The sequence below is a fragment of the Polypterus senegalus genome, chromosome 2 (genome assembly GCF_016835505.1).
Source record: "Polypterus senegalus isolate Bchr_013 chromosome 2, ASM1683550v1, whole genome shotgun sequence".
Lineage (NCBI taxonomy): Eukaryota > Metazoa > Chordata > Cladistia > Polypteriformes > Polypteridae > Polypterus > Polypterus senegalus.
The window spans coordinates 290,409,132-290,423,524 of NC_053155.1; the positions used below are offsets into that span (position 1 = coordinate 290,409,132).

General features: G+C 41.2%; 1 protein-coding gene across 1 annotated transcript in view; it reads left to right on the forward strand.

Moving 5' to 3' along the window:
* The window catches only part of LOC120523989 (NEDD4-binding protein 2-like 1), a 34,587-nt gene that overhangs the window by 16,403 nt on the left and 3,791 nt on the right, over positions 1 to 14,393 (forward strand). The window contains exons 3-4 of the mRNA XM_039745754.1: positions 1,365 to 1,492; positions 1,600 to 1,688. Coding sequence (XP_039601688.1) covers positions 1,365 to 1,492; positions 1,600 to 1,688 — 217 coding nt within the window. The remainder of the gene's footprint in view (positions 1 to 1,364; positions 1,493 to 1,599; positions 1,689 to 14,393) is intronic.

The window sequence follows — 14,393 nt, forward strand, 5'->3', positions numbered from 1 at the left end:
ATTTAGGGATGGATGGAGAAGGGCTTTGGAAGGTAGAGAGTTGAGGATAAATAGGAAGAAGACCAAACATTTGAGGTTTAATGATGAGGTATACACAAGTTAGCCTGCAGGATGAGCTACTGAAAAGAGAGGATACGTCTACCGTATAGACTCGCGCATAAATCAGGTCCTGAAACCCAATAAATCGATCAAAAAATAAGACCCCAACTTACACACCAATACAAAAATACAACCTTTTTTTTTTTAACGTCTTCTTGCTTCCTTCAGTCTCGCAGCAGTTTCTTAGACACGTTGAATTTTGTTGCAGCAGTGCAGTTCACTAATTTATTTCACCACTTTAATGACATTTAATTTAAAACCAGCTTCATATTTTCTTCTGATTGAACACTCCATCGTAGACAAGGGATGCTCTTACGATAAAGGTATATGAGGGTGTGAGATACACAAAACAGTGCAAATGTCGCTTCGGTATAGTTTGGGTATTACCGTGTGGTCATGTAGGCACAATAGAGAGAGAAAAGTGTTCTCCGTGGTCACTCTCTGAGGCGGGCGTTAGCATATCGTAATCTCTTGGACCAATATTGTGAGTTTTATGCATTCAACTTACACGACCAACGTTACAAAATACTGGAAATTATACGGTAAAACCAAGTCCTGATTTATCCGCGGGAGAACTTAAACGTGAGTATATACGGTAAATACCTAAAAGCAGTGGTTGCCCGAGATGGAAAACAAGATGCAGAGATAACCCATAGAGTGCAGCGTGAATGGAACAATTGGAAGAAGGCATCAGGAATTAAAAGGCAAGATGTTTAAGACCAGCAATGATGCATAGAGCTGAGACAATGGCAGTAAAGGGAGCACAGGAGAAGAAGTTAGAAATTAGGCAGAATGGATGAGTGGAGTTACAAAGGACAGAATAAGAAATGAGACAATCGGAGGTATAAAAAGTGGGAGAGATATGGAAGGAAGTAAAGGAAGGAAGGTTCCTTTAAGGCATCCACTCTGGGCAAGAACTCCGTCTCAGTTGTTGTCAGGATGCCCGTCTGTCCTGTGTGGCATTTACAGTAAATAAGTGTCTCTGAATTGTAGTGCCACATTGAAATAAACGTATTCGAGAAGGAAACGAATTTGAAATCAGCATGTTGGAGTGTGTTGTTATTCATTTTAAGTGTTTATCTCCAAAATTCTTTAAATGAGATAGCGGAAAACAAAAACCTCGCAGTCACGGTATGAAAGAGAAACTGTGTGCTATTTGTTAGTCTTTCCACCGTACACCACAAATCAAAACAGGGAATAATGTTTTATATTAACTATTAAGAAAAAGAACTGTTTGTTTATTTTTGTGTTCTCTGTTTTTTCAGGCAAATAAGAAATGAGTTTGGCTCAGCTGAGATTTTTAGCACAGACGATTTTTTCCGAGATGAATTCGGCAGGTATCATTTTAATGCAAGAGAGCTGAGGGAGGCCCACGAGTGGAACAAGAAAAGAGGTGATTTCATGATCTATTCATACAGTTGCTTTGTGTTTGTGTTAATGTGTGTTCTTCGTGTTCTCTCTAATTATTATCTTCCTTGTTTTATTGCATTATTTTTCCAGCAAGAGAGGCAATGGAGGAGGGCCTGAACCCTATCATCATTGATAACACCAACATTCATGCTTGGGAGATGAAGCCTTATGTTCGCATGGTTGGTTCCCAGTAATATCTTTTGTTCTAATAGAGTTCTGCTAAGCTGGAATGTGAAGTTTGCCGAGCTTACCAGCATTGTGTTGTTAAGTGTTTTGACCCTCTGCCCCTTTTCAATTCAGCCCTTTAAAGGCTGGGTTCATCTTTCTTAGACATACTAGAGAGCCAAGTGGTCATGACGGTGGCATGAGAAAGGTGCAAGGTTGACAAATGTGTGCAAGAAAAATGCATGCAATGACAAATTTGGGAAGCTAGAAGTCTGCCCTTGGAGTTACTTTTATTTACAAGAATGTTTTTTTTTTAATAAAATGATATAAAGAAATTTAAATATAGTGTAACATATAATGTGAAGAGAAACATTCCAATAAATGAGGAACTGCAAAACTATGTAAATAACATGTAGTTTGTAATGTTTCACCACTAGTCGAACAGCGGCACCCAACAATACGCCAGAATTATCTCTTGCAGGTGGTCATTGTGTTGGGCATATCTTCATTTGGACACTTGAGTGGCTGGTATAACCACAAATCCATGGCAGGTTATAATTAGAAATTCTGCAGGTTTCAGTAGTTACTGACATAATTGTGTGTACCTTTCAGGCAGATATGTAGTCTCTTTTTAAATAAGCTACACATGTATTGGGTTATTTGAACACTCAGACAAACAGGCGCACGTCTTTAGCCATCAGCACACGTGTTAACGCTCTGCTACTCTGATACTCTCAACAGAAGTTATTTCAGTGATCTCCCTTCCTGCTTCAGATTGCCAGCTTTTACACATGCATTACTTAATTCAGTGCACACTGGCAGGGTCTGGGCCAGCATTGCCTTGCCAAACAGGATTTACTGCACAGCACCTTAAGCTGTATTTTTAAGGGACAGGCCTGTTGCCCATAGTTCCCGTACAAAGCAAAGACGTTACTTGAAAATAAGAATACACTGACATTAAACACATTTCCTATTTCCTTTTGCAGGTGTGGTGCTGTTAAAGGAGTTGGCACACTCACGACACACATTTCACAAACCGGCAATATGCAAAGTCATTACCTCTAATACTAGAACATTCTTTCAGTACCGACACTGCCAAGATTATGCCAGGTGCTGTCTGAATCCTTTTGTTCTCTGCACTTCGTCAGTGTCTGTCTTTTTGAATGTCTTTTCACAATGGGCAGGCAGCCCCTGTTTCATTTTATGTGCTGTTTTGTAGAGGGAGTGTGCCAAGTGTCATGCAGCAGTCAAGCTGTCAGTAAACGAAGTGCACAACTAGCATCAGTTTTACATGGGAAATGGAGAACACGCGAGATGGCACATTTTGGATGGAGCGATGTGCAAATGAATTTACCAGTTTCACAGACACAGCAGATATGATAAACAGTCAGATTTCTTTACGTGTGTATTCCTCTGCCATCAAAACATTCATGTGGTTCAGCACATGTGACTGTGTGTGTATGTAATTCAGCACATACACCAGCATTTCAGTACAGCCGTACTCAAGTAGTTTTATTTTTCACTCCTACAATGTGCCTCATTTACAGTCAACCCCCATGTACATTTTCACAAAGAAGGCCTACCATTTATTCCTGCATTTATATACATCGTTGTGTCTACCGTGGTTGTGAAAACTTTGAAAGTGAGGAACTGTCCACTGCTGTACTCTTCACTCAGGGCTTGAATGCTCCGTCCACTGTGAGCTTCTTCACATGTTCTCCATTCCCCACGTCAACTTTGTGTTGTCCGAGTACATTGTGTTGCCATTTCAAGTGACTTTATAATCGGGTTTAAAACTGATTATAAATTGATTATTTTATACTTTTATAATAAGTAATTCCTGGGAAACTGTGTTCCGTAATGCTGGTAACAGTGGCAGGAGAGGATCTGTTGAGAAAAAGAGATATGAAATGTAGACAAATGCAAGCCAGATGAGAGAGACAGAGATTCACATCTGGGTACCAACATTCATGGGCATTGCTTTTATGCTTTTGGGGTTTTTCATGTAAAAATAAATATCTTTATATATAATACTCAACCATGGCTGTTTGTTTGTATGTCCAGGATTTTAAATCACCTGTAGCTCGCAAATCGTTTGACTAGCAATGACATTTTCTTAGTATAATTTCAGAATTGCAGCAATATGAACATTTGACATGCAGCAATTTAGTAAAAATCAGAGGACAGCAGTAGGAAGACATGCACACTGATCATATAGAATAATTAAAGATTTAACAATGCAACACCAATTGGCATTGGCCGTGACAATTCTTGTGTTAAGACGATAATACATCAACATAAAATCACATTTCCTTTTTCATGAACAGATTTGCATGTTTTGTATCGTAACAAGTTTAATGTTTAAAATGTTCTTTCAGGTATGTCATCTCAAGGCACTTAAAATGTTTTTAGTTTAAACAGGGGAAGAAATGTTCCATTTGTGTAAGTGTCCACGAAATTAATTTTGGCTGATGCTTTTGTCACAACACAAGGTGCTTCAGTCCCATGTGCTTCAGAACCCAAGACAGATCTTAATGGTTTGGCTGGGCACACAAGTGTTAAGATTCCTGTGCCTCGTCACTGTTCACGTTTTTTCTCAGTATTTGTCGTTTTCCTCTCCTCTCTAAACATAGTTTTGTTAGCATTTGATTTTGTTTTTATTTTCTCCTGATCCTTCATCTCCAGTTACGTTCTGTGCCTTCGGAGACTTACCCTAATTCTGGAGTGTCTTCATTAGGGTCACAGTTATCTGAGACTCCTCTATAAGATACCTGCCTGCCCGCCAGTCACAGTGGCGCTAGCTTGTGTCTGTTTCTTATGGTCTGATTCTTTAAATATTGCTTTTGTACTTTAGTTGTTGTTAATTTTGGATTTTGTGTTGACTGTGGTATTGTGTGCCTTTTGATTTGTTTCTTCATTTCCCCTTTGGTTTTTGCTTTAGCCTCTTTATACAAGAGCGCCATTTACTTTTTTTCCATATGTTTTGCCAATTTTGTTTCCTTGTTTTTGCTCAATTCTGTTGAAAGTAAATTATTAGTTTGGTGTCAGTTCTTACTTTCTTTGATTTGAATTAATAAATTTATTAAATATTTTTTGTGGCTTTATTGGTTCATTTTTGCTTTTTGAGCATAATCATAACAACAGGAGGGAAAGGTGAAAAGCTGAAAGGGAATTGTGTGCGATGCCTGTTGCTTCTGGTTTTAGACTCCTTCAGCTTACAGTAGAACTCCTCCAGCTACTCTATGGTGCTGCCTCTTGAGTTCTCCAGATGACATTGTTTCCTCATTTCAGCTTATGCTCCTGCTAAACGGATGTCACACATTTTCTGCTGCCACTCTACATAGACATCCAGGACTTTCCCCACCATTTGGTGCCTAACCACATAACAGCATCCTGGGGTTTGATTTTGGAACAATTCTGATAAGAATAGACGCCTCAGACTTGCCAATCCTTTCAATCAGTCAGTCATTTTCCGACCTCCTATATCCTAATGACAGGGTCACAGGGTTCTGCTGGAGCCAATCCCAGCCAACACATGGCGCAAGGCAGGAACAAATCCCGGGCAGGGTGCCAGCCCACCGCAGGACACACACACTAGGGACAATTTAGGACTGCTAATGCACATAACCTGCATGTCTTTGGACTGTGGGAGGAAACCCACGCAGACACGGGGAGAACATGCAAACTCCACGCAAGGAGGACCCGGGAAGCGAACCCCGGTCTCCTAACTGTAAGGCAGCAGCGCTACCACTGTGCCACCGTGCTGCCCTCCATTCAATCAAATTCTCCAAAATAACAATTTTAAAGTAATGGCCTGGATCCACCGTACTAATGCCCTTCTTTGTTTTGAATACATCAAGCATGTCACTTGCTAATCTCCATCTGCCCGAACTGAAAAGGTTCATTCTTTTCCTCATACCTCTCAGTGCAGTGCTAGAGTGAACCTAATGTGTTGTTTTTTTTCTGGACTTTATGTAGTGTGGCTATGTCTTTTTTTAATATGGAGATGAAAACTGAACGCAATATTCAAAATGAGGCTTCCTCACTAGTGAGTTATATGAATAAAGCATTACCTCCTTTGACCTATACGCCAAACAGCGAGTGATATGCAGTATAATCTAACAACCTATTGGCCTTCTTGATCACTTCTGTCTTGACACAGACAACGCCGAGACGACTGCGCCTTCCAGGTCCTTAAGTTTCAAACCTCCCATTGTGCATTCAAATCGAATATGTTTCTACTTCTGCTTTCTATCTTACATTTATTTGTATTGCATTTATCTGTATTCTGTCCAAGTCCCTCTTTAATGGTTCAGCATATTCTATATTGTCAGCCATTGCACTTGGTTTGGTATACTTTACAAAACTGATCAGCATGTTATTTTCTGTATATTCTTATTCAGATCATTTTAAATTGAAAACTTTTAAGAAGTATGACAACGTGCGCACTTTTTAGAGTTGACAGCAAGTCTTCCCATAGGCTGGAGCAGACATTTGGAAGGTTTTTACCAAACAATCCTCAGCTCCCTTTGTGACCCTCAGGAGTTCTTGTACAGTATGTTCTTAGACGCATTGATCCTTTCCAACTCACATTCTGAGGACAAAGAATTTTTATGCTAATTTAAAAAATATATATAATGTGATTTTTTTTTTCTGCTTTACTCTTAGTGCTACAAGCATTTGATTAACATATATATCCTGGTTTATGACAGGGGTCGCCAACTCCGGTCCTGGAGGGACCACCGTGGCTGCAGGTTTTCATTCTAACCCTTTTCTTAATGAGTGACCTGTTTATGCTCCTAATTAACTTCTTTTGAATTCATTTTATTTGATTGCTGTTGAAGACTCAGACCCCTTAATTGTTTCTTTTTCCTTAATTATAGCAGAAAAACAATAACGAGATACAAATTGAGCCAAAACAACTGGTGTCCATCACACAATATCTGAAAATAAAGAAAGATGAAGGTCTGAGGAACGTCCGTCTGCTCAGGCCCACAAAACATTATAAGAGCACCCTTAGAAAGATAAAATCAACAATTTCAGAAATGGCTGCTAATGCACTACAAGAGCAGCAACGAGCCGTGATATTAAAGAACGGGTTTAATTAACGACAAGAATCGGCACCTCATTAAGAGGCTGGTTGGAGTCTGAGGCCCTGACTTAGTTGGTCTTCTGTTGGCTCCCTCACTTCACATTTCATTTCTGTTTGGGTGCCATTTAAGGAAAGAAATGAAGCAATTCAGAGGAACGAGGAAGAAATTCAGGGGAACAAATCTTAAAAATCAAGTCAATTAAAATTATAAAGTTAATTAGCAGCACAAACAGGGCACTCAATAAAAAAAGGGTTAGAATGAAAACCTGCAGCCATGGTGGGCCTCCAGGACTGGAGTTGGTGACCGCTGGTTAAAGAGACCTGCTGTCTTCATCCTTCCATTTATCTAATCTAATATATCCAGGTGTGTGCCACCCTTCATGTATTGTACCATCCATTATTAGACCTGCTTCAGCCAGTTCAGGGTGCCACGGCCTATCCTGGCAGTGTTGGGTTCGACTCAGGGTCAGGTCCTAGAGAATGTGTTTCATGTTATGTGAGAGTGACCGAGCTGAACTGATGGGAGTGCAGAGTGTTTTTTTGTTACTGCTGTATTACAGTTAATTATAATAGACATTTTGCTCCTAAACATTATTTTTTGGTTGCTGCTAAGGTGTTGTGCTGGAATGTGCTTTTTTTCCCTTTAGAAGGGTTTTATTTATTTTTTTGCTTTTTTTTTTCCCTACCACCCGCACAGGAAAGGTTATTTGTGTTCTAAACTAGCATCTGCAATTGGGTCGCACTCGGTGGGTCACACAGAGGGGTTACAGTCAGACATCAGAGCAAGGAATAGGCTGCACACACTCTGTGGGCATAAACCCCAGAATTAGAAGTGTCGAACCGTTTTCAGGTCCTTGCAGAGCTGGAGAGTGATTCTGAAAACTCTGAAGTGGTAGGCAGGCAAAAGGAGCCCCAATGGGCCACCTCAAAACCAGTACCCGGAAAGAGAGAGATTGTGAGAGTGGAGGACTGCTTGGCACACAGGTCAGAGACCTCCCTGAAGTGATGGATAGGCTCTTGGCTTGATCCATGTGTCATTGTCCTTGGAACAAATGCCATACAATAGGGCAGGCTATCAGTTCTGCCGTCCAGAATTAAAGAGTTAAGTGCCAGGCTGAGGAACACAACTGACAAGGTGGACTTCTCCAAAGTTCTGCCTGTGCCACGCACAAGTCCAAGTAAAACTGAGGAGATTATAAGGCTTAATGGATGGCAAAAGTCTTGGTGTGAGACAGAAGGATGGAGGTTTATGTGGCATTGGGAGTCCTTTTGGAACAAATGGGACTTGTTCCATTGCAGTAGGTTACATTTGAACTGGCGGGGCACCAGTGTGTTCAGGAGACGTATGAATGGGTTAGATGACGATTGTTTAAACTGGGGGTGGGGGGTATAGGATAGGCCAGGTTTAGAAGAGAACATTTATTCATTTCATGGATTTTCCACATAGCCAAGATCAGGTCGATGCAGCAACAATCTCAGCAGTGAGGCCCATACATCCCTTTCCTCAGTCACACTTGCCAGCTCATACTATGGGATCCCAAGGTGTTCCCAGGCTATCTTGGAGATATAATCCTCCTAGCAGGCCCTGGGTCTTCCCTGAGGTCTCTGCAGAAAGGCATCCATATCAGATGCCCAAACTCCTCATTTAGCTCCTATTGTTTTGGAGAGTCAGCCTCTCTACTCCAAGGCTCTCCTTGATTTTTTGAGTTTCTTAACCTCTCTAAGGGTGCAGAGAAAGCCGATTTTGGCCACTTGTACCCACAACCTTGTCCTTTCATTCATTACCCAAAGCTCAAGACCATAGGTGAGGGAAGGGACTGGTAAATGTAGAGCTTTGCCTTCAAGCTCAGCCACTTCCTTACCATAACTGCACTTGCTGTCCCAGTCTGCGTGTCAATCTCACCATCCCTTTTTACCTCTTGTGAACAAAACCACAACAGACTTAAACTCCTCCACTGGAGGCAGTAACGTATCTCCTACTAGGAGAAGACCATCCACCTTTTTCCTAGTGAGGAGGACCATGGCCTCAGATTTGAGGGTGCTGATCCTCATTCCTGCCACTTCACACTGAGTCACAAACTGTCCCAATGTGTGCTGGAGTTCGCTGCTCGATGGAGCCAACAGGACCACATCATGTACAAAAAGCAAAGGCACAATTCTAAGGCCATCAAACTGGACACTCCAGACCGACTGCACCTTGATATCATGTCCATGAAAATTACAAAAAGGACAGGAGACAAAGCACCTGGCAGAGTCTCTCCTACTAGGAATGGTGCTGATGTCTATACACTACAAACCACAATCCCCCCAAGAGTATGTGGGCACAGCTGTGATTGTACAGCAACCAAGTAGCCCTTCTTAAAGGCACTGGAACCCTGTGCTCACCCAGCACCCCCTATAGAATCACTCGAGGAACACTGTCATACACCTTTTCTAAGTCCATAAAACACATACAGACCCCTCCGGGACCTTCGTGAAGATAAACAGCTGGTCCACTGTTCCACGGCCTGGATGGTATCCACATTGCATCATTTGGATTTGAGGTTTCCTGTCTGGGTGGAGACTCCTTTCCAGTGCCTTAGCATATGCAATTCCTTGATCCTCCATTATTGGAGCACACCCACCAGTTCACCTTTTTAAGAACGGGGATCACCGACCCTGCATGCCATTCCAAGAGTACTCTGATTTGCCATTTGGTGCCTAAACACATATGGCAGTCAGAGTCCTCCCCTCCATTAACTTCAGCCACACAGAGGCAGCCCTCTCATTCTCTGGGAGAAACTTCAACGTGTCATCAACCATGCGGGGGGTCAGTATTAAGCCCACTCCCATCCAATGCCTTTCCTCCAGGCAGCTCCAAAGTAAAGGAGAGTCAAGCCTCTTTTGAGAGGTTTGGTTACAGAAGCAAGCGAGTTGGTCGAAGTGAACCCGATTATATAGATGTTAAGGTTCCACCTTACCTACTAAATCCAGAGAGGTGACAATCCAGTCTGCTAAGACCTCTGCCTTTGCCTGTCATCCAGGTCACATCACAACCGGACCCTTTTCCTCCTGCTGGTGGTGGGGCCATAGGAGACAATGGACAGGATGAACAATAATGTAAAAACATATCAATGTGCAAAATTTTAATGCAAAAGTGAAATAAGTAGCACATTAAAAACAGCTTGCCTTAATACTAGAAGTATCAAAAATGGAACAAATGAGTTGGAGTCGTATGTAGCTGAGCATAATTGTGATATTATAACAGTAACAGAAACCTGGCTAAATAGCAAAGATGGGGATGAGTATGACAGAGAGGTACACATTTTAGGAAGGATAGAACAGAAAAGGAGGGGGGTTATTGTTTATGTAAAACAACAAATTAAACGCATGTCTTGTTTAGTTGAATGATGAGCCCATCTTAGTGAGGACATCTGGATTTGTCTGGAAATCATTAGGGAAGAATGCCTTGTTTTAGTAGTGTGTTATAGGCCCCCAAATGCAGACTGTAATTTCAATCCACATCTTTTTGGTAATATTAAAAATGCAAGTTTACTGGGGGATATTATAGTCAAGGGGGACTCAACCTGAATATTAACTGCGCTAACCCTGCAAATATTGGAGTACAATTGCAGGAGTTTTTAGAAGTAATCAGTGACTGTTTTTTAACACAGCATGTTAAAGCACACATGTGAGGTGAAGCCTGTCTAGATGTAATATTTTGTAATAATCCGGATAGAATTGAGGGTGTAGAGGTGATTGGACCACTAGGGTCAGGTGACCATAACAGAATACAGTTCTGTGTTTTAGAAGACCAGAGACGCAAAGACTAAAACAAAGTTTAACTTTGGTATGGAAAGTTTTGAACAGATTTGGCAAAGTTTTGGAAGGGATGAACTGGGATAAGCTTATAAGTGTCAAGGAGCACTGGAGCAGGTTTAAAAATGTTTTATGTATAATGCAGGACAGATACATCCCAAAATTTGGAATTAGTAGGAAATTAAAAAATAGACAGCAGTGGATGAATAAAGAATTGAAAAAGAAGCTGCAAAGGTAAAAAAAAAAACAGCAACTGTATAAGACTAATAACTCTGGTGCAAATTGTAAGACGCATGAAAGCACAAGGGCAACCATTAAGAAGGATAACGTGAGGAAATGGGTAATCTTCCAGTGGTAAAAGGAACTGCTAAGGAGGTGCTGAGGGATTTGGAAATTGTAGAGGGAGAAGTGCTGCTCAGATTAAATAGGCTGAAATCAAACTAATCACCAGGACCAGATAATACTTACCCTTGAGCTCTTAAGGAGGCTAGTGAGTACATATATAATCCCTTGACGTATATTTTTAGGAAGTCATTGCCCACTGGAAGAATTCAGAGGGTGGAGTTTGGTTTCTACTCAGCTTCATCTCCAAACTGCTACGATAAAGAAGTGCGCTAAGCTTAGGAGAGGCCAGCATGCCTATAATGTAACGTTATTGACATACTCAAAGCTTTGAGATCTAGCAGATGTTGTCAGGTTTGAGAGTCGTGTAGTGTGCCACAGGCCTAAACAGGTGCTGTAAAGTACAAGCACAGCATCTAAAGTAAAGCGGCGGTCCATAGTCTTTGTGATTGAACCATATTTCTTAGGACCTGGGGAGCCTTGCCAGCTTCTCCATTTTGAGTTCAGCAAGTTTACGTGGCTATGAAACAGCATTATTAGAGTCTGCTTGGTATCTCTTTGAATTATGTGTCCCAAGCTCCAGAGTAGCAACTGTAAAGGTGTTAAATGTGTTTTTTAATTTATTTTATCACTAATGGGTGCATAAAGTCACATGTTTACCACAAAAAACCAAACACTATAAGCAGCGTGTCAGGGACTGGCTAGGGTTCATTTCTTTCACTCTCACACATTAAAAATGAAGAGCAAAGACATGTAAAGATTTGACGATTGGGTGCTCCGTTCTAGTCGCACTGCAAGTCTTGGAATCAGAGGTGTGTTGGGGTCCTTTATTGATCATTTAGTTCTACTCATCCTCAGTCCTGGAGGGCCATAATAACTGCAGACTTTCATTGCAGTCAACCTTTTACCATAACATTCTCAAACCTGCTTAATGAAGTTCAGGCTATGCCCTGAACAGTGTGCCAGTCCTTGCCAGTTGACCAAATCAGCACATCGTTGGGGAGGAAAACTCACACAGCCATGGGGGTGTTGGGTAGGGTGATGTTGACAAAGTACAGGAATTGCACCCTGGACCCTGGATCTGCGTATCTGTGATCCTAACCACTGTGTGACTTTCCCACCTCAACCAAATTCATTGTTCAGGTAATAATATTACAAACATTTACATATTGATTTATTTTGTATGTGGTACACTGTATTAATCCCCATTCCTTACATTTTTGCTGAATTACTCAACTTTAACAAGATGGGCTCAGTAGTTGCAGCTGATGCATCACAAGTAAGTGAACATGGGTTATTCCCAGCCTAGTCTCTGTCTGTATGGTATGTTCACTTGGGGGTCTTTTCACATGCTGTGTACATTTTAGGAGGTCTCGAAGCTGGACACGTAGTAACAAGTGGGAGTGTGTAAGCTTTACTTGGCCCTGCTGTGGACTGACACTGTGTCCCATTGCCACGGAGACAGGTCAGCCATAATGGGAAAATTTGAACATGGATGCCCATGGCCACTGCTTGTTCTTTTGGTGACACATATCTACACCTGTTGCTTGGTCAGCTTTTTAAAATCCTAATCTATAATATTCATCAAAATGGTGACTGAAAAACATATAATTTGCAATGAACAACCACAGATGAATCTTATTCCTTAACCATTTCATCGCGCTATCTGTCTGTTAAAAACATATCCACCATCTAGTCCAAGCTTCAAAAGCATCAAAGAGTGGCTTTAGTCTGGTCACCAGTTCAGTCCAGGCTTTGAATTAGTAAACTTTTGAAATTTTACCATTCTCACGGTACTCCTTATTGGGCGTTATGGTGGCACAATGGTAGTACTGCTGTCTCACAACAAGGAGACCAGGGTTCAAATCCTGGGTGCCCCCTGATTGGAGTTTGCATGTTCTCCTTGTGTCTCCATGCATTAAATTCAGACATGCAGGTTAAGTAGCTTGGCATTGTTCAGTTTACCGCCCTTTAATTGGCTGGCACACCCCTGCCTTGTGCTTGCTGGGTCAGGCTCCAGCTTCCTCATGCCGCTCCACACGATCAAGTGAGATTAGAAGATGGATGGGTGAAAGTCCTTATTCACGGAAATGCTGTCTGCATTTTGTAGCCAAGCCATATTAGCAAGTTACGCTAAGCAGACATCGTGTCTCTCTCATTTTTTTCTGTTTTACAGTGTGTGCTTTTTCACTCGATGTATTAGGCCACCATTCTGTTAAGTGTGAACTTAAATCCGAGACTCGCTTTTTCCCCCCACTGCCCTTTCCCTTTCTTTCACCTCATTTGTGAGGACATTGGCCTTATAAGGAGAGTGTAGTGGGAAATTTAATTGGGGTGTCTTGGAAGAAAACATTGATGCAAATATATACGGAAATAAAAATGAGAGGGCGGTCAAGGGCTTGTTTGTTTTTGAAGAAACCGTTCTTTGCAATGTCGATGTCAATTTATTTATATAGCACATTTAAAACAACATAGGAATGCTGTGACCAAAGTGCTTCACAATAAAAGAATTAAAGAAAAACATGCAATTAACATGAATAACATAAATACAAATAAAATAAATGAATATAAATAAAATAATAAATAGAAGTAAGATTACATAATCACAAAGAGGAAACCATCAGTATTACTGAAGGTCACGGAATGCAAGTGAATAGAAATGAGTTTTTGATCTTGTTTTGAACTGTTCAATTGTAGACGACTCCTTTATGTGATGAGGTAAAGAGTTCCACAGGCGAGGAGCAGCAGCTGCAAAGGCCCTGTCCCCCTTAGTTTTACACTTAGTACAAGGGACAACAAGAGACAACTGACCAGAAGGTCTAAGTACTCTGGATGTCTGGTGTAAAGCACATAATTCAGATAAATAGGCAGGAGCAAGTCCATGTAAAGATTTAAAAACTAGCAACAAGATTTTAAAATCAATTCGAAAACTGACGGGCAGCCAGTGTAAAGAACCTAAAATAGGTGAAACAGAATCAGACTTTCTTGCCCCAACCAGGAAGTGAGCGGCAGCATTCTGGACCAACTGTAACCTGCGTATCAGTTATTTGCTAATCCCAGAATACAGTGAGTTGCAGTAATTGAGGCGAGAAAAGATAAAGGCATGAGTAGCTTTCTCAAGATCCTAAGAAGATAAAAAAGGCTCGATCTTACCTAAAAGACGAAGCTAGAAAAAGCAACTCTTGACTACAGAATTAATCTGTTTCTCAAAAGAGAGGTTACTGTCAAAGATAACACCAAGATTGCAGACTTGAGGTTTGCAAAAGACAGAGAAAGAGCCGAGAAGTCCAAGGCCAATTTGGGCTTTAGCTGATGGACCCGCTATAAGCATCTCTGTTTTATTTTGATCCAGATCAAAAAGCAGCAGTGGGTTCGTTGGGAATTGGCAGGAAGTCCTTTTTAAATGTCAGTAACCACAATGCTGTGTCAGTATGCATTTTTACCTAACGCTGCAATGCTAAAAATGAGATTTATTTGTTTGATTGTG